The sequence below is a fragment of the Gossypium hirsutum genome, chromosome D09 (assembly GCF_007990345.1).
Source record: "Gossypium hirsutum isolate 1008001.06 chromosome D09, Gossypium_hirsutum_v2.1, whole genome shotgun sequence".
NCBI lineage: Eukaryota > Viridiplantae > Streptophyta > Magnoliopsida > Malvales > Malvaceae > Gossypium > Gossypium hirsutum.
This window is the reverse complement of record NC_053445.1, coordinates 54,125,872-54,145,628: the sequence shown is the minus strand read 5'-3', so window position 1 is coordinate 54,145,628 and position 19,757 is coordinate 54,125,872. Positions and strand designations below refer to the sequence as shown.

The following is a 19,757-nucleotide window of genomic DNA, read 5'->3' as shown; positions in this document are numbered from 1 at the left end:
TTTGCATTAGATCCATACTAATATCACATTTGCACTACTTTCTCGTGTCGAAAATTGAGTAGAGAATTTATTCATGTTTTGACTCTATAGTAAACTCTAACCCAGTATAAATTTAAAAGTTCAATTTCTAAATATATATTTTATTTATTTAATATTTAGTATATAGTTCTCTTGCTACCTTATAAATTAATTATTTTAAAACTTATATTATAAAATGGTTTTTAATTTTGATATTAATTACATAATATATACATATAAATATGTTATAAACGTAAAAAATATTTTATTATTAAAATTCAAGTTTTAAAATAAATTTAATATTTCTATTTAATCCCATCCGATAAGCCTTGACTAATCTATTTTCACTTTATTTTGTTTATTTCATTTTTTCACTTTATTTGAGTGACTATATTTTGTTGACCCGACCCGTATCCTAAATTAGAGATCCGATCCGATTCCATGGTTGTAAACACCGATTATGTATTTGTGGGAAATTGTGGCGGATAAGTTAGAGAGATAAGACACTTAAAAACAGGCCAACCAATCATAACTGAAATGTTTCTGTTAAAGAGCTAAGAAGAAAAAAAAAAAAAAAAGCTGAAGCTAAAATCACGGCTTGATAATGGCTTCCACCGCCTTTTCTCTTTCTTTACCAACATTTCCTTCATCTTCTTCAACTGTTAAAGCTAAACCTTCTATATTCAGTCACCACCTTTTATTCATTGCAAAGAACGTACCATCTTCTTCACTCTTTAGTTCTTCAACGAGGACAACGAAGCAAATTCGTACTGCCTTCAAGATCAAATGCTCATCGGCTTCTTTTTCGAATACTCTTCCATCTGCTCTTCTTTTTGACTGCGATGGTGTTCTCGTTGATACTGAGAAGGATGGTCACCGGGTTTCGTTTAATGACACTTTCAATGAAGTAAATTCAAATGTTCTTTTTATCTTTTTGGGTCAATTTCTTTTGTAAATTTTGAAATTTAGGGGTTCTTGTTTTTTGGTGAAAACTTTGCAGAAAGAATTGGGTGTTACTTGGGATGTGGATTTGTATGGAGAGTTGCTCAAAATTGGTGGTGGGAAAGAAAGGTAATCTAATATCCTCTAGTACTTTTTTTTTTCTTTTTCTTTTTTCAAATTAATTCAAATTTGAAGTTCTCTGCAGCTGTGTTTGGAAGCATGAAATTGAATTTTGGATTTGCGTATCATTTGTTATGTAAATTGTGAGACTGATATGAATGTATAAATTAGTTAGAATTCAATTCGGTTATATTTTTGAAAAGTCTAAAAATATGAATTTTGAATTTCAAAAGTATTTAGGGCAGACAAATGAAAGAATTTGAAAAATAATCATTAATTCTACATTTATATGTATTTTATTACACATTTTATGCATGAATTTGACACTTTGAATTTGGATAACATTTTATCACACACTAATACTACTAGCCAATAAAACCTTTAGTATTGATTCTGATTGAAACTGTTAGATATAATTTATTGTAATTTCAAAAAATTCCAAATCAAATCTAAGTTACCAAAAGCAAGCTCAGATAATTTTGTGTTTTGTAGGATGACAGCTTACTTTAACAAGACAGGTTGGCCAGATAAAGCTCCAAAGAGTGAAGAAGAAAGAAAGGAATTCATTGCTTCACTTCATAAACGAAAAACCGAGTTGTTCATGGCTCTTATCGAAAATAGATTGCTACCTCTTCGTCCCGGTGTAGCCGAGTTAGTCCCTCTCTTACTTCTATTAATCCATGCAGTCTTGTTTGACATTTGTGTTCAACGCATATTCAGAATGATATGATCTTCCAAAAGTATGTCCATTGAGGGAGATATACCCGTATGCCATATCCAACACTTAGTCGAGTCCAGTTAACATTGGACTTCATAGCTTGAATATTTGTTTGGTATAGCATTCACTTAATTGTTTAGGGGATTCAAGTTAATCATAAATGTGATATGTTTACAAAGAATAACTTAGAGAAAGTTCGGTACACGGGTCACATACGCTTATCCGACACTCACCTTAGTTCAGGTAACGTTGGATTTAATTACTCAAGTGTTTGTGTTTAGCATAACATTCACTAAATTATTTAGAGGATTCAAGTTAACTATAAATGTGACTCTTTAGCATGTTTACTAATAATAGCTTAGAAAAGTTGAGTATGTGAACATATACCCATATCTAGCATTTTCCCGAGTCCAGGTAACATTGCATTTTATGACTCAAACTGTTTGTTAGATATAATATTCAAGGATTTGGGTTCATCATAAACGTCATTCTTTAGTACGTTTACAAAGAATAACTTAGAAAAAGTTAGTATATGAGACACATACACATATTTGGCACTCACCCGAATCCAATAACATTGCATTTAATTACTCAAATGTTTTTGTTTTAGCATAATAACATTCACTTAATTTAGTTTTACTAGAAGATTGTCTTATTTTGAGATATTTTAGATTTCCAGATTCTAGCCCTTTTGAGTTATTTGTAATCATATCAAACAGGTTGATTGATCAAGCTTTGGGGGAAGGAGTAAAAGTTGCAGTGTGCAGTACATCCAATGAGAAGGCGGTATGCTAATCAGGTTCTATACAGCTATGATTGATTTTATTTTGCCAAGGATGATTAAATCCGGTCATTTTGAACATAAAAACGCACATAACACATCTATTAGGCACGAAAATTATGTAATAAGCACAACACGATGCATTTAGAAGTGATTAACACTGACATGTTTAATATTCGTGGTTAGGACATATTTTAATGGTTTGTGTTGTGTCCATGTTTAATTGTTTACACAATTGACATATTCAAAAAAGCATTACGTATACACGGATTGCCAAGTTTATGGATGATTTTCAGCTATGTTACTCGGGCTCTGGTGTGAGTGTTGGATACAGGTTCAATATTTTCCAAGTTCTCTCAGGTATTTAGAAGATCTTTGAGAATCATACCCGTCTATCCATGTCAAAAGTATATGTCGGATATGAGTACTAAAGCAAAATGAAGAGTCCGAGCATGGCATATTTTTGAAGTCTCAAATAAACCAGGCACTGGGGGTTCTTGTTGAATTTTCAGTTTTATTCTTGATGAACAAATCCGTTACACATTACGCATTAAAGTTTGATATTGTCCCTTTAAAATTTAGATTTATATAAAGACTTTGAGATCATCTTATCATATTTCTTACCATTGAATATTATATATATATGTATGTATGTATGTATATGCTTCTTTTATAGGTCTCTGCAGTAGTTTCTTGTTTACTGGGACCAGAACGTGCAGAAAAAATCCAGATATTTGCTGGAGATGTGGTTCCTCGTAAAAAACCGGATCCAGTGAGTATGTCATCCCTCATTTTGAAATTTAATCAAGTTACATCTAGTTGAAACACATTATTACATGCCTTAAAGCTTCCATCAAGTGCCTAGCCTTAGTACGAATTTGCTCCCACGACCTTCAGAAACAGAAATCTAACTTAGTTTTGGATGTAAAATAAGAAAAAGTTATTGTACTCTTCATTAATTTGGAACTTAGTCCCTATACTTTTGTTTTTAGAAATTTAATCCCTCTACTTTTCATATTTCAAAATTTAGATTCAACTGTTAACACTGTTGAAATTATTTTGTTAAATTCAAGTTCATTACATGTCATGTTTTTAATTAGATAGCTACCAAGTGAGTATTTTTTTAATTTTAAAATCTGAAATGTATAGGAACTAAATTCCTAAAAATAAAGGTACAAAGACTAAATTCCAAGATTGTGAAGATTTTAGCCAAAGAATTACTGAAGAGGCTTTCTAAATTCTTGTGTTGTTTGGACTTGGAGTAAGTGTCAGCTATGGGAATATGTCTTATATGGTTCTGCTCAGCATTTTCTTTTTTTGATAATTGGGAGAGGGAATGGAGTTGCTTGGGATCAAACCCAATATCTCATGCCTACAACATAATGCTGTTGTCACTCGGTCAAGAGGTTGGTGGAGAATCATATCTTCATACTTGTCTGAAAATATGTTGGATAAGAGTTCCGGACACAAATAATAATAATAATAATAAAAGAATCGGAGCAACACTAATATGAAAGTGATATCTATGTAATTAATAAATTAGTTTTTTTCTTGAATTTACTAAAAGTAATGTATTATCTAGTCTTTTAAGTCTTAAATGGCGCCTATAGGCACCCTCTAATTAGACTTTTTCTTTCGCTGTGGTTCACAAGTGACTCATTACAGTTTACATAGTTCAAGTTCATTCATTTGTATGTCTACATGAAGATGGATTAACTTAAAAGAGTCCATGTTCTTTATGGCAGGCCATCTATACATTAGCAGCAAACACTCTCGGTGTTGAACCTTCAAGGTATTGCATCATAACAGAGCCTTCTCCGATGTTTTTCAATGTAAACAATAACAAATTAATCACAAAAACGAAATATTTATGTTGCTTGGATTCGGTTGCGAGTGTTAGACACAAATGTGTGTCCAACACGAGCTTGTTTAATTTTTTTGGTGAGTCTTCAGAATATCATATACCATACCTAAGTCTATATATTTGTTGGATACCGATGTCAGACAGGGGTACTCCAAGAAAAATAAATAGTCCCAATCGCATAGACATGTCAATACTGAAAGATCAGCAAATAGAAAAGCTTATTTATATTCTCTTTTGTTTAGCTTACATTTGCTTATATATGTTTGAGATGAGATCTGATTTTTTTTTCCTCCCAAATTTGTTCCTTAGCTGTGTTGTTGTAGAAGACAGTGCCATAGGACTTGCTGCTGCCAAAGCTGCCGGAATGACTTGCATAGTGACAAAGAGCGGGTAAATTTCTTTATTAAGCGAGACGTGTTTGCAAACTGTAAGCTGAATTGGATGATTAAAATCGATTTTCAGTTTTCCTTTTGTTGAGCCAACTGCTTAAACAGACTGGATGGGTCAGTTCAACCAGGAATCGATCAGTCTGACGGTTGAATCATATACATTTAACTAGAAAACAAATAAACCGTCCAGAACAAGTAAAAAACCGGAAACTGAGGACCAAAGAACTTCTCAAAAACCGGTAGCAAGATTTTCCAATCATGTCAATGCAATGCATTACCGATTCATGTTTTAACACTGAGTTGGTCCTATGGTTGCAGTTATACAGCCGATGAAGACTTCTTGAATGCCGATGCAGTGTTCGATTGCATTGGAGATCCACCAGAGGAACGGTTCGATTTGGCATTCTGTGGAAGCCTTCTTGAGAAACAGTATGTTAGTTAATTTAAAAAAAAAAAACACTCGTTTTGTTTGTATCATTGTTTGTTGAGATCAATGCCTTAATTTCGCTGTCTATAATTGTCAACTTTTTGGCGACGACTACTTGAAAAATCACTGTAAAACTGGAAATTTAGATTCCCATTTGAAGCTTCAATTTGTTGTTCTTGGTTTTCAATTGTTGGTTCAAGCTGAAACTGCTAAAAGAATTGCAATAATGCAAAGGTATAATAATATACTCACGTGTATATATATATATACATACGTGAATGTACCTGAGAGATCATTGAATCCATATTATAAGATCAAATTAGTCCCTCTACTATTAAATAAATCAATTTAATCCCTGTACTATTGAAAAGAATAAATAAAATAAAATTAGAATAAAGTTAACATTTACTATTTAAAAAACATCATATACTATTTAATAGAGTTAATATTTTCAAGATATTTTTTATACAATAAATGTGAACTATTTTACAATTTGAACTTATTTGATTCTTTTTAATAGTATAAGAATTAAATTAATCTATTTCATAATAGAAGGATTAATTTGATCCAATCCCTACAATACTAGAACCTCCGAATTACTTTAACCCATAAATATATGAACCTACAAAAAAATCTCAAGGTACATAAATTTTTTTTGAAAAATTGAACTCTTATCTGTGATATATAATCGTATTTGACAAACCCATAGTTAAACATCCATTCCATGTACAAACAATCAGATACATAATCATATTTGACAAATCCGAGTTATAATTTATAGTAACATAGTTTAATATCCATTCCTTGTATGGATAAGTAGTGGATCATGTCCAGGTACAGACAATCCCATTCTTATCTGCAGAGGCTAATGGTTTTCCAAGTCCACTCCATGTACAAGACAGAACAGGTGCAGTATGTTCCTTCAAAGTGCTTACTATGTCGGCTTTCGATATCGACCAAATGCATATGGATCCATCAGCAGACCCAGCAGCAATATAATTGTCATCCGGACTAATACACGAGCGACTCCAATTAGATGCTACCCTATTTCCGGTTGCTCTGAATGTACCACAAGCTTCCAAAGATCGTCCGTCGAATAAATTATGCACATTATCCCTACCACTCGTTAATACGACATTTCCGTTTCGGGACAGAGAGATAGATGTGATGGGAAGTGAATGTGCCGCGACTTCGCTAAGTAATTTTCCGGTCCGACTGTCCCATAAACGGAGATTCCCGTCGACGTGACCGGAGCATATAGTCAGTCCATCTGTGCTGAAGCAAAGTGCATTGCAGTTGCTGTGGAAAATTATCGTGTTGGTGCAGTAACCTTTCTGCAGATCCCACACTTTTATCGTTCGATCATAAGCAGCACTCACGACATGACGACTCGAAACTTTGCTTACATCTACTGCACAGACTTTATCAGTGTGACCTGTGAGAGTATGTCGGATTCGTCCTGAGCTGACATCCCATACAAACAAGTTGTTTGAACTACTTGCTGCTATTACGAATCTATTGTCATGAGTAATTGCAAGATCAAGGACAGAACCAAGGCAACCGGAAAGGTTATGGGTTAAAGATCCGGTACTGGTATCCCACATTTTGACCGATCGATCCTGTCCCCCACTGATCAATTTGCTGGAGTTGTACTCGAACAGTATGGAAGCACAACCACCTTCATGTGCATTGATCCTGTGTGAGCAAACAGAAGGAACGGTTGATTCCGCAAAGAACTCAGCACCTTCTTCGCTTCTACGGACAATACCATCCACTTGTTCTCGGGCAAGTTTTTCTAAACCACTGGCCTTTAGCCGCTCAATCATATCTTCGTAAAGCGCATTTGCCTAAATTAATTATAGAAAAACTAAAGTTACCACTAATATTGTAATCTAAAACACACATACTGAAAAATAAAGGTTAAAGCACTTGAGAGGTCCCTGTATTATAGACTAGATCAAATTAGTCCCTCTATTATTAAATGAATCAATTTAGTCCTTATACTATTAAAAAGAATCAAGGAAGTCCAATCGTAACAAAGTTAATATTTATTGCATAAAAAATGTCTTAAAAACTAACAAAAGATTTCATTTACAGAACTATAAAAACTTTAAAAATATTAACTCAGTTAAACAATAAATGATAGTTTTTAAATAGTAAATGTCAACTCTATTCCAATTTGGAATTATTTGATTCTTTTTAATAGTACACAGACTAAATTTTACCCATTTAATAATAGAGAGACTAATTTGATCAAGCCCCTATAATAGAGGGACCTCTGAGGTACATTCACCGAAAAATAAATTATGCTCTGTCAGAACCGAGCGTGACAACGATATACCATACCTCGTTAAGCCGTTCAGCATCCTGCATTTTTTGAAGCATCCAACGATCAACTAACATCTTATTTTCAGCCTCCGCGTTTTTAGCTTTAATAGCCATTTGTTCTAATTGAGCTTTCAGTTGTTGATGCTCGATCATCAACAATTCCAAAGCTCGAATTTTTTCTTCTAAATCTGTCTTTAGCTGAGAGCACTCATCCCTGCAAAAATAAACAGTCTGTCAATTATTCCGTTCACAGCTACTTCAAATCTAGAAATCTAGCACACACTATGAAAAGGAACACAAGCCGAACCTGGTTTGGTTCAATTCCTTCTCCAATTCGGCAATAGCCGTTTCTTTCTCTTGTAGAGAAGCTTTTAAAGCTCGAGATTCAGCTACTTCAACCACTAGTTGCTCGGACAATCTAGACTGCGCTTTGTAACATTGTTGAAGTTCCATTTCCAAGTTTTCTGCTTTCTCTTTCCATTCTGAACCCTACAAAGAAATTCACAAAGTGCCTATGTTACTCAAACTCTTCAATTTTCATGAAGTATCCATGTTTAACACTCATGTTCAACGCCTATTCAAACATAGGTACAGAGATATGATCCACATATCCATGGAAAAAATACAAAAAATTGAACATACCTATACCCGAAACTCACCCCACTCCAAATAACATATCCAATTACCAAACATTTATTTTGTTCTGACGCTTCATTTTACTTGAAGTATCTGTGCCCAATATATATGGAACATAGCTGCGGGACTTTCTAAAAAACAAACATACACTAATTCAAATCCGAAATTTGCACCCAAGTCTAAATAACATATCCAAAAATCCAAGAAAATCTTCGACAAAATTGAATATATCCATATTCGACACTACACCCAAGTACAAATATCATATCCAATTACCAAATATCTATTTTGTTCCAACTCTTCATATTACTAGAAGAATCAGTGTCCGATATATATCGAACATAGCTGCAGAACCTTATAAAAGACCGAGCATGCACTAATTCGGATCCAAAATTCACACCCGAGTCTAAATAGCATATCCCAATATTGCATAGTGCCTTTCTATTCTAATGGAAACCTAATGATTTAACTAATTCCTTAATCCAGACCCATTTGCTTTCATAATCTTGCAACATAATCATAAACTCCAATATCAACATTGACATTTTTTCTTTTGAAAAAGTAGCAATTTTCAATACATTGTAATCATTAAAAACCCAAAAAAGAAACATACCTGGGAGATGATAGGCCTGGAAAGAGCAATATAAGCAGGAGCATGAGCTCCTTCTTCAATTAAATGCCGTTTATTTAGCGCCTTCAACGCGTGGTTTATAGCTTCCCTCGCTAAAACCTCTCGCGACCTGAAAAAGATTGAGCATAATTTGTTTCTTAGCAGAATTTCGTTAACATTAAATGTTTTTTCTTTCAAAAAATTGAACCCAATTTGCAAGAATGATTTTTCTTCTTATTTTTTTTCCTTTTTGCAGAATGGAAGAAGGAAGTGGGAGATTTTATTGACATACATAACAAGATTGGATGAAGATTAATGTTTGCAGTAGAAAAATCGAATTCGGATCGAAATTCGAATTAGGGTTTGGATTTTAGGGGTAAGCGATTGCGAGAGATTGAGAGAAAAAGGATGAGATTGCTCAAAGGGTTCTTCAATGAAATGAAGTTTGTAATCAGATTGTATTGTGAGATTACTCAAAGGGTTCTCCAATGAAATGGAGTTTATAATCAGATTGTAATTGTGAGATTACTCAAAAGCTATTTCTGGAATATTTTCAAAGTTCACTCTTTCACTTATCCATGGTTTGACCTTTTTTAAAATACTTCTAAATCATTATTTAGTATTAAATATAAAAAAAATTATCTATAAAATGACGGATTGAGTTGATTTTTACGACTGTAAAGGTAAAATTATCAAAATATCCGTATTTAATATTATTATAAAAATATTTTTATTTTTTATAATTGAAAATTATTATTTAAAAATAAATTATAATATCATCAAAATCATATAAATATCCTTACCACTTCATTAATAATCATCGATATATTTTTATAAATATTTTTTTAATATCAAATATTTTCATTTATTTACATCATGATTCATAAATAAAATATATTTTACAAAGGTATTTATATTAATAAAAATAAATTTATATGTTTTTTATTTGTTAAATAATTAATTCTTAGTGAATTTTTATAATTAGATTAAAATATGTTTCAAGTTTTTTTATTTTTTATATTTGAAATTTTATTTAATTTTTATTTTTAAAGTTTAGTTTTTCTTTTATCTTTTAGAATTTAAAATTCAGATTTAATTGTTAACTCTGTTAAATATTTTATATTAAATTTAGTGTTTGAAATCAAAAAAATTGACTTATAATTTTGTAACAATTTGAAATCAAAAAAATTGACTTATAATTTTGTAACAAAAAAAGTGCTTGAATTTAACAAAAATAAATTTCTAACTATATTAACAATTAAATTTAATATTTTATATTTAAAAAATATAAAAACTAAGAATCCGTTTGTTTCACTGAAAATAATTTTTGAAAAATGACTTACTTTTCTGGAAAAACTAATATTTTTTGGTGTTTGGATGAATCTGTGTAAAATATTTTCTTTTGTTTCGCAGGTTCTTTAAAAATATTTTATAAAAGTCGTTTTCAATTAAACAAACATTCATTTGAGATTTTTTTTTCATTGTTTAATTGAGTTTATTTTATATCTATAATTTTATATTTTACATTGTTTTTACATATATTAAAAATATTTTGTTAAATTTAGGTTCATTGCAACGATTATTTTTTAGTTAGACGACTACCAACTGAGTATTTTTTTTATTTAAAATGTGACTTTAACAAATTTGACAAAAAGAATCAACAATGTCTGCAGTTGGACTTGATTTTTAAATCTGGAAAGTAGAGGGACTAAATTCTTGAAAATAAAAGTACAGAAACTAAATTGTAAATTTGTGAAGAGTATATAGACTTATGACATATTTTAACATTTATACTACAAAATATTTATTATTAATATATTTATAATTGTAATAAATATTTAGTATTAAAATATTAATATTGATATTTTCAATAATATGCGAATAATATTATTTAAAATTATTATTTTTAAAATTTACTTTTAAAATAAAATTTAAATATTATATATTAATTATTTATATTTAGTTATATAATAATATTAAAAAATATTATATTTTATATTAATATTTTAAATATTTTTAAAAATAAAAATAAAATTTATTATCAATATAATAATATTAAACTTGATTTAAGTTAATTTTTATATAAAAATAAAATTATCTATTGAGGAACTCTTTTCCGGAAAATGACTTACGCTTTTCAAAAGGGTAAGTCATTTTACAAGGAAAAAGTCTTATTTTCAGGGTAAGTCATTTTACAAGGAAAAAGTCTTATTTTCCGTTGACCTGTAAGTTATTTTCCGTTGACCAAGCTGTTTTCTGTAAAACAAACACAAAAAAATATAGAAAACATTTTTCGTAAAACCTTTTATTAAAATATATGAATGCATGGAATTAAACCATATTTTAACCTTATAAGTAGCGTCCAAACTCCAAACTTAGTGACCATTTTTTATTTTAATTCAGGTTTTGGCGGATGCTTTTTAGCAAGGGGGAAAACTAGGGGCCTTGCCCCAAATTATAAATTTTCCCTTCCAAAATAATAAAATTTCAGTTTAGTCTCTTTAAAACTTCTGTTAATACAATAATAAAATTATACATTTAACCCCCTAAAATACGAAGCTTATAATACAACTAATAAACAACAAAATCTGAAAATTATAGTGAAACAATAGTTGTTAATTACAAGCTTTTTCAGTTTTCCACAACATGAACATGCAGGTTAGATTCTTTTTTTTTTCCATTCAAAATCAAAGATCAACAAATCTAAAACATATACCAAACCCTACATTTGTAACCATATTTTGTCCGATCATTGCGACACCTACAACCCGTAAAACACCGTCATCGTCGTGAAGCTTTCGAAGTTTCAAAATACAAATTCTAAAAACAATTTAAGTTATCAGTCCAAAACAATCCCACCATTTCTTTTTTTTTTTCCCTGTTTCAGCTTTTTCTCTATTCCTTCCACCCACTCGGATCAAAGAACTCAGTAAACCCAATTTTTACGGCCGTCTAAACTGCTGGAATTCTATCTATCCAATCAACACTCTTCCTTCCTTTCTCTAGCTGAAGGTCAACGCTTCTCCGAGATTTCTCGTGGTATTCCACGCTTCGACGTGATCTCTCCATCCTTTCCATCTGGTCTAGTGATGTTCTAAGCTTTTCAAGCTTGTCAATGTTATTGAATTTGTTGTGCTCCTGAACTTTCAGCTTTTCAGGCCTATCGATGCTTTTCCTTGGTTTTTCCCGGGTATCGGTGCTTTTCCTTGGCTTGTCCCGGGTATCGGTGCTTTTCCTTGGTTTCTCCCTGCGGTCGATACTTCTTCTCGGAGCCTCGAAATATTCAGTACTTTGCCTAGACTGTTCGATACCATCTGTACTTTTCCGAGAAGCATTTCTTCGAGAAGGTGACTTCTCAACTGTTGAGATGAATTTCTTGAGATGCCTAATATAATCCGGGTACAGTTCCAAATCACAGTGATTTCCTCCTTTCACCCATAACGGTTCGTATTTTTCTTGGCACAGTTCCCAAAGTTGCTTCCCATGAGAGCAGTCAACAACGTCATCATTAGTTCCCTAAATTCCGATACCAGTATGAAATCACCAAAGTTAATGCCAGTTGCCCATCGTAGATATTCCTTGTAATTTATAAATACATGCATGCATGCATACACACACACACACAAGAGCGCACACACAGCTAGTTTCTCGCGTATATCTCAAACAGTTGAAGAAGCAAACATGACCATTTGATATCAAATCTTTGAATTAAGAGTAGAGCTTCATCATCCAATTCCTCTTTAATTGCATACGAATTAAAACCTACACTTTTTTTTCAAAATCTTCATTACCCTATAAGGGATATGTATTCAACATGAGTATGTTCAATTTTTCTTAAGTTTTTCCTTTATGTGTAGGACACGGATACTTTGGAGTAACATAACTAGTACCTTCTTCCAACAATAGCACAAATTTTGCACTAATTGAGGATAAAAAAAGCATAATGTCAAATTTAACCCTTAACATTCACATCTTCTGTTAATTTGACCTTCATTCTTTTTTTGAGCTAAATTTGGCCCTCGACATTTTAAAAAGAGTTAAACTTGACCATCAACCTTTTAAAAAAAAGTAGAATTGATTTTTTAATAAAAATATTGACTAAAATGTTAAATTTTTAAACATGACAATCCACATATCAATTCACGTGTACTCTATGCTATTTTTTTGAATTTTTATGAACTTTTTTAAATTTTTTATCATTTTTAAATTACTTGTTGACGTGGTAGATAAGATAAATAACGCCATGTTAGCACAAAGTGCACATGAAAAGCCACACCAGCATCGTTAAAAGCATTTCTATTAAAGACAAGCAAATTGACTCCTTTTTAATGATTAATGACCAAATTTAGCTTAAAAAAAGGGGCCAAATTGATAGAAAATGTAAACGTTAAAAGCTAAATTTATCATTATGCCTTAAAAAAAACCTACAAGCAAATAGCATGTAACAATTGATTAAAAATAAGTAGCATTCCCATGATTGTTTCATCCAATTAATGAATGCAAAATATTGATATTGGAGACTTACATGGATTATCAGCACAGGACACTTCACCAATGAGATTTTGTCGATATTCTGCAAATCCATGTAAATCAAGTTGAGACGCACGATGAAACTAAATAGAAACGCTCCAAATATCAGAATTTATAGAACTGAAACGATAAGAGAGCAGAATAGAACCTTGTAGATGTCGAACCAGTAAGAGCGTTTAACAGGATACATGACTCTTAACCCGGATAATATAGGACTATGCAGAACAACAGCTCTTAATCGAGGTAAACGAGTAGCAAGATCCACAGTAGGGCCACTTCCGACAGACTGACCATACAGGATGATATTTTCTTGCTTGGCACCGTAATTCTCTTCAAGACACTTGTATGCAGCTTCGATATCCGCATACGTATTCTGCTGACTTGGCTGAACAAAAGTATGTATATATGAACATTAGATAGGGCTATACAGATGCATTTAATTCAGACACATACAACGAGTAGAAGAATCATGCTACAACTACCTTTCCCGATGATTGTCCATAGCCAGAGTAGTCGTACCTGCATAGGGTTTTAATACGTTATGTTCAAATATTCAATAGGGGGGGAAATACCAGTTTCGCAAATTAATCTTACAAACTATAGAACAGCATAGTGGCAAGTCTATTAGAACTGTTTAAGTAACAATATAGTGGAATATATGAACACGAGTAAGCTATATAAGCAGGGGCAAATTCAGTCCCCTCATAAATATTGGAATTATAAATTAATATGCAATAAATTTGCACTTTGGCAGTCACAAAAAAGAAAAACAAAAATCTTTTTAGCCCCTTTAAAAATGATAAAATTATATTTTGACCTCTCAAAAATTTATAATTCAATTCCAGTCCCCCTAAAAAAATTTCTAGATTCACCCCTGTATATAAGCCTAAATTTGCATTTTTCATAGAAAAAATTAACTCTCTCATACATGACAATTACAACTGCCAAATTCTCCATAACCATATTATAAACTATTGGCTTCTGTTAAACCCTAGATCTAAAACCGAACATACAGAAAACGGCTAAAAGGTATATATACCCTTAGTTGAGAGTTGCTCTGACCCGTACTTTTGTTCAATGCATATCCAGACACGTGAACAGGATTACGATCCTCTAAAGATGCTCTAAATACAAGGAAACCTTTGAAATAATTGAACATAGGAACACATTCCCGAGGCTCACACCCGAATAACGTAAATCGATAGTATTCTAAGGCCCCGTTCTTTAATCTGGTTGAAAAGCACTTTTACACCCAGAAGTGCTTTTGGGTGAAAAGTAACAGAGAACATATTTCATTTGAGGCCAGTACACTAGCTTTTCTAAAGCACTTTTGGGCAGATGAAAACGCAGAAAATTTCTGCTTTTCCGGCCAAAAAGTGCTTCTTAACTGATCTTTTACTTTTTTAGCCCCACACACAAACTACTGCTGCTTCTTAGCTGGTCTTTTACTTCTTTGCTCTCATCTCTTCTCTCGCTGGTTCTTTGTTCCTCTGCTTCTTAACTAACAAATATCACGTTTTTCTCTTTATTTTTGGACAACCACTTCATCTTCAAACTCAAAGAGCCTTTCATTTATATATTTTAACAACTTTAAATGGATCTTTGCACCATATAAAATTGATCTTAGGCTGAGAAACTTATTATTACCTCATATTTCTTTAGTGAAGAAGAAGAAGGAATAAGAAAAATCCAACTTACAGGAGTCTTAAGGTAGAGATATGTCCTATCTCCTTCGGTATATTACCAGTCAATTCATTCCACATGAAATGTCTTCCACAAACAAAAAGAGAAAAGGAGTTAGCTCTACTGGAAATTATGTGTCAAGAACATTTAAGATATAACAAACTCACAGTATTTTGAGGTGAGAAAGTTGGCCAAGTTCAGGCACTAAAGTTCCAGAGAGATTCATATTTAGTAGCTGACTGCAATAATTATATATAGCAGACAGCATTAAGGACAAGCAGCAAAATTTTCCAGAATCAACAAAATGAAAAACGATTGAAAAGTGGAGCAGCAACCCTATCAGCAACCCCATCTCTCACTCACCGTTTTCAGTCAATCAAAGCCTATCTTCAAATCCAATTCCAATTCTTTGATTCCATGATTCCAAGCTTAAGATATAAAAGAATGAATATATGAAATCTTACAAAAATAATAAAAAAAGGGTTGATGAGTTTCAATATACTAACCTTGTTACTCCTCTGTAAATTGAAGCCCCTCTAGAAAATCCACTACTTTTCCTTCTAAGATGAGCAACATATTCTTGGCAGAGGAGGCGTGAGAGAAGAAAAGAATGTAAAAGGTCTTTTGACTGAGTTGATTTTTCTTTTTTGAAACAAAACTGAGTTAGATTTTCTTGAATGAAACAAAGGGACTAAAATCATAAATATTAATTACATAAATATTAATTACAAACTTATAATTACATAAATATTAATTACATAAATATTAATTACAAACTTATAATTACATAAATATTAATTACAAACTTATAATTACAAAAATATTAATTACATAAATGGAATTAACAAGAGATGCTATAGCTTCTAGTTTAAAGAATTCACTTTAAATTGTAAATGCTATTGTAAAATTTTTAGTATTTATATATTATCCTTTTTTAAAACTTCAATCCAAATATATGTAATATTTTAATTTGTTAGTTTTATGTTTTCTATATTATGTTTACATATAATATGAGTTATATATTTAAATACATTTTAAAATAAAATAATACAAATGTGTTAAAAGCATTAATTAAAAATTAAAAATAATTTTAATTACTTAGAAATATTTAAAATTAATATTATATATTAAAATATTAATAATAAGTTATAATAAAATTTTTTTATATTTTTGCTAAAATATCATAATATTAACTAATTTGAACATTATTTAAATACATAATTATTACTTTATAATATAATATCTAAAATGGACATTTTATTCTTCAAAAGTACTTTTTAACAGCAATGCCAAACACTCAAAAAAATTTTCAAAAGTATCTCTTAAAAAATTTTCAAAAGTATCTCTTAAAAGCATTTCTAAAAAGCACTTTTCCACATAACTCTCAAAAGAACTTTTTAAAAGCAACAATTCAGATTTGCCCTTCCATAGTCTATACCATCCTGCCATTTATTTAACGGATGAAAGCAGGGTAGACAGTGACTAAAATTCCTTGGATACCACCTTCCTATGCTGATTTTCTGGGGTTTCGAGTCCATAACAAGAATCACACACAATAACCCTTGAGAAAACAGATCTGAATTAAGAAATTGACCACCACAAGATTTTAAATACTGAATTTCAGCTGAACTATGATTATGAAAAACTTAAACAGGTATAATTGAAGCTCAATAAACAAGTAATTTACACAAAAAGGACCCTTGATCAGATCATAAAGACAAAGTAAAGAAAAATTAGAAACTTTCCCAAAAAAACTCATCAAATATCAACACCTTAGCAACAAAATTAATCATTTGCAAACCAAATTCATAAACCTAAACATGTTGATTAAAAACAAAAGACCCAAATTTGCAAAAAGAGAGAAGTAAATCCATACCCCATGAGATTGACTCTCAAGTGGATGCTGAGTTCGATGAAAAGCTCATACATTTGGCCAATATCAGCGGCGTTCCCATGAGAATAAAGCAGGGTCGACGTACCCATGGGGTGCCTAACGTAAACGGCCACGATTTCATTGCCACGGCGAGTAGGGAGACGCAAAACGTCAACGTTTTCGCGGTGGGGGAAAGGGTCCAACACCAAAATCCCAGTCTCTTCATCCTTAATTAGCTTGTATGAAGGCGGACTGGGTGGAAAAAAGGCGAACTTAGCAGCCATTGATGACGTCACCCACCCATTTTTACTTCAAGTTTCTCTCCCCCCCAAAATCTTTTTCTCTTCCTTTTGCACAAAAAAATAAAATTGGGGTTCTGGATTGAAACTTAGAATCAAAAGAAGATTGAGGAGAAGAAGACGATGAACATTTTTTTTAAAAATAAATTTCTTTGTTCTTTCCTTTTCAGAGGATGTTTTCTTTTGGCGTCTGATTAGTAAAGACTAAAAGAGACAGAGATAGAGACAGGCAGTGATAAAATCACCGCGCTGTCACTTAAAACTAGATGTCCGTACTACTTACTTTAGCGTGTGTGAACTGTTTTGTCCTTAAATTCATGTGGCGGGGTGTTTTTTAGAAATTGCTTTCCCTTTTTTGTGGGTTAATATACAGTTCAGTATCTGAATTTAGTTTTAATATTTAATTTGGTATTTAAGTTTAACTTCAATATTCAATTAGGTATCTAGTTCAAACAGCATTATATTGCCTAATGAATATTTGAAACATGCTTTAAGATCAAATTGAAAAGACCTGACTACTAATTTGAATATTGAAATCAAATTCAAATACCAAAATAAGACAAAAAGCTCGTGAAACAAATTAAACATTATATTAACACTTTTTAATATATAGTAATTGGTGAGTCAAGTTGATCCCCGGGTGGTAAGCTCTCTTGATATTTTTTTCATTCATAATACTAGAGATTACTTAAAAGTATCGAGCTTCTTATCACTCAATTTTCATGTTGGTTTTCTAGTTTTGATAAATTGTTTTGACTTTTTTTATTGTGTTTGCTATTGAGTCCTCGTATTGTCAATGAAATTTTCAACTATGCCCTTATTTAGGAACTCTTTTATATTATTTTGAATTTAAATTTATTTTGAGATTTAGCCTTTAGGATCTCTGTTTTAAAAAAAACATAATAACATTGTTTCGAATATTGTTTTTGTCTACAGAGTTAAATAAAAGTTAATTAAATTTTTAGAATCAACTTATCCTTTGATTATAGACATAATAAAAGAATCTGTTCAAATTAAATTATAAATATATTTTTACATTAAAAACTCTAAAAGTTATTTTTCAAGTTTTTTTTAAACAAGAAAAAAATTATTGACAAAATTGACAAAGTCTATCAAGTCCTTAAATGAAATAGAGGAAAAATAGAAGGACAAAAGATGCAAAAACTAACATTTTTCTAAATTAAAGAACTGGGTTCACCCAGGTTGTCCCATTTTTATTACACGTGGCTATATGATTTCCGGTTGAAGCCATTTTATTTATTTTTATTTTTATTTTTTTATGGAAAAAATTTTAATATATTTTTAATGTCAACTCAAAGTTTATTTACGGGCACGGCGGTGATTCAATAAATGTAAGCTCGCTCTTGTTTGTTCAGGCGAAAGCTTTATACTGTACAACTGTGATACGTGTATCCTTACTTCATTTAGGGGTATTTAGAAAAGAATTTTAAAATTTTAGAATTGAATTATAAATTTTTAAAGGGATAAAATATAATTTTATTATATATTAATTTAAAATTTTAAAATATGTATAAAGGGTTATGGTAATTTTATTATGTATAAATTTATAATTTAATAATTTATAAGTGGAAAAATTACAATTATCCATTTTTAGAAGCCAAGGCCCCTCTTGCCCCCTTTTACATTTGTCCTTGATTTTATTTTGAATTTTGTTTGGTTTTTTGTTATTCTTCTTATTGTTGTATTTTAAATTATTTTGGATTTTATTTTTATAATTGTTCAAAAAAATATTTTTAGGATTTTGAAGCTAAATTTTTTGACATCTAACTAAAATTTTTAGAAAAAATTTAAGAATTTAATGAGATTCTTAAAAAAACAGTTTCTAATTAATACATTTGATGAGATTAAAGAAAAATTTGAAAAAATAAACTTAATTAAAAAAAGAGATAATTAAAATCTTCAAAAATTTGAAGAGGACATATTAAAATTTTCAACAAAATATATCATAAACACAAAATCAATTTTTGAACATATAAAAGATAAATATATATAAAGCATTTTATTAACATATTATTATGGGTGAAATTAAAAAAATTCTTTTAGGAGAAACTGAAATTAAATTGTAATTTTTATGATAGAAAAAATACAATTTCACCATCTTAATAGACTATATCTTTATAAATTTTAAATGATTAAATTAATTTTTTATATTTTAAGGAAGTCAAAGTGTAATTTTAATTTTACTAATTTTAAATTTTAAAAATTTTAAAGGGTTCATATGAAAAAAAATTATTTTAAAGGATGTCGAAGCCCTAGCAGCCTGTAATTTCGCCACCACATATTATCTTAAATATTATTGTAATACGAAAAATATCATATACATGATATAAATACACAAAATACTAAATCAGATATCATTAATTACTTTTCTTTTAACAATTCATTAATTACTTTATTTTAAATATGCATCATTAATCACTTATTAAATCAAACAACCAGAACTTGGTAAGAAAGATTAATGAGGTTTGATCTAATTATTTGTGGCGTACGGAGGTTTCTATAAGGGTATTTATTTATT

General features: G+C 30.6%; 3 protein-coding genes across 6 annotated transcripts; 1 reads left to right on the top strand and 2 right to left on the bottom strand.

Annotated features, from left to right (window-relative positions):
• Positions 1–501: 501 nt before the first annotated feature.
• LOC121202912 (CBBY-like protein) lies at positions 502–9,408 on the top strand. 3 transcript variants are annotated; one of them, XM_041101486.1, is made up of 9 exons: positions 502–925; positions 1,019–1,089; positions 1,573–1,731; positions 2,518–2,584; positions 3,256–3,351; positions 4,325–4,371; positions 4,753–4,833; positions 5,151–5,261; positions 9,090–9,408. In XM_041101486.1, the coding sequence occupies exons 1-9, from the start codon at positions 623–625 to the stop codon at positions 9,118–9,120; spliced, it is 966 nt and encodes a 321-aa protein (XP_040957420.1). In that variant the 5' UTR covers positions 502–622; the 3' UTR covers positions 9,121–9,408. The 3 variants fall into 3 exon arrangements, with proteins under 3 accessions (XP_040957420.1, XP_040957421.1, XP_040957422.1); XM_041101487.1 differs by lacking the exons at positions 5,151–5,261; positions 9,090–9,408 and adding an exon at positions 4,938–5,070; XM_041101488.1 differs by lacking the exons at positions 5,151–5,261; positions 9,090–9,408 and adding an exon at positions 4,906–5,066.
• Positions 5,985–9,380, bottom strand: LOC107931482 (autophagy-related protein 16). Its single transcript, XM_016863381.2, has 5 exons — positions 9,126–9,380; positions 8,837–8,963; positions 7,895–8,076; positions 7,606–7,801; positions 5,985–7,106 (listed from the first exon to the last, which is right to left on the bottom strand). Coding segments are annotated over exons 1-5 (1,530 nt in total). The 5' UTR covers positions 9,128–9,380; the 3' UTR covers positions 5,985–6,083.
• Positions 9,409–11,408: 2,000 nt separating the features above from the next.
• Positions 11,409–17,412, bottom strand: LOC107931475 (alpha/beta hydrolase domain-containing protein 17B). Of its 2 annotated transcripts, XM_016863365.2 has the most exons (8): positions 15,553–15,794; positions 15,410–15,474; positions 15,214–15,285; positions 15,062–15,133; positions 13,846–13,882; positions 13,512–13,748; positions 13,359–13,406; positions 11,409–12,349 (listed from the first exon to the last, which is right to left on the bottom strand). In XM_016863365.2, exons 3-8 carry the CDS (start codon positions 15,270–15,272, stop codon positions 11,786–11,788), a joined length of 1,017 nt encoding a protein of 338 aa, XP_016718854.2. In that variant the 5' UTR covers positions 15,273–15,285; positions 15,410–15,474; positions 15,553–15,794; the 3' UTR covers positions 11,409–11,785. The 2 variants fall into 2 exon arrangements, with proteins under 2 accessions (XP_016718854.2, XP_016718851.1); XM_016863362.2 differs by lacking the exons at positions 15,062–15,133; positions 15,214–15,285; positions 15,410–15,474; positions 15,553–15,794 and adding an exon at positions 16,923–17,412.
• Positions 17,413–19,757: the final 2,345 nt, after the last annotated feature.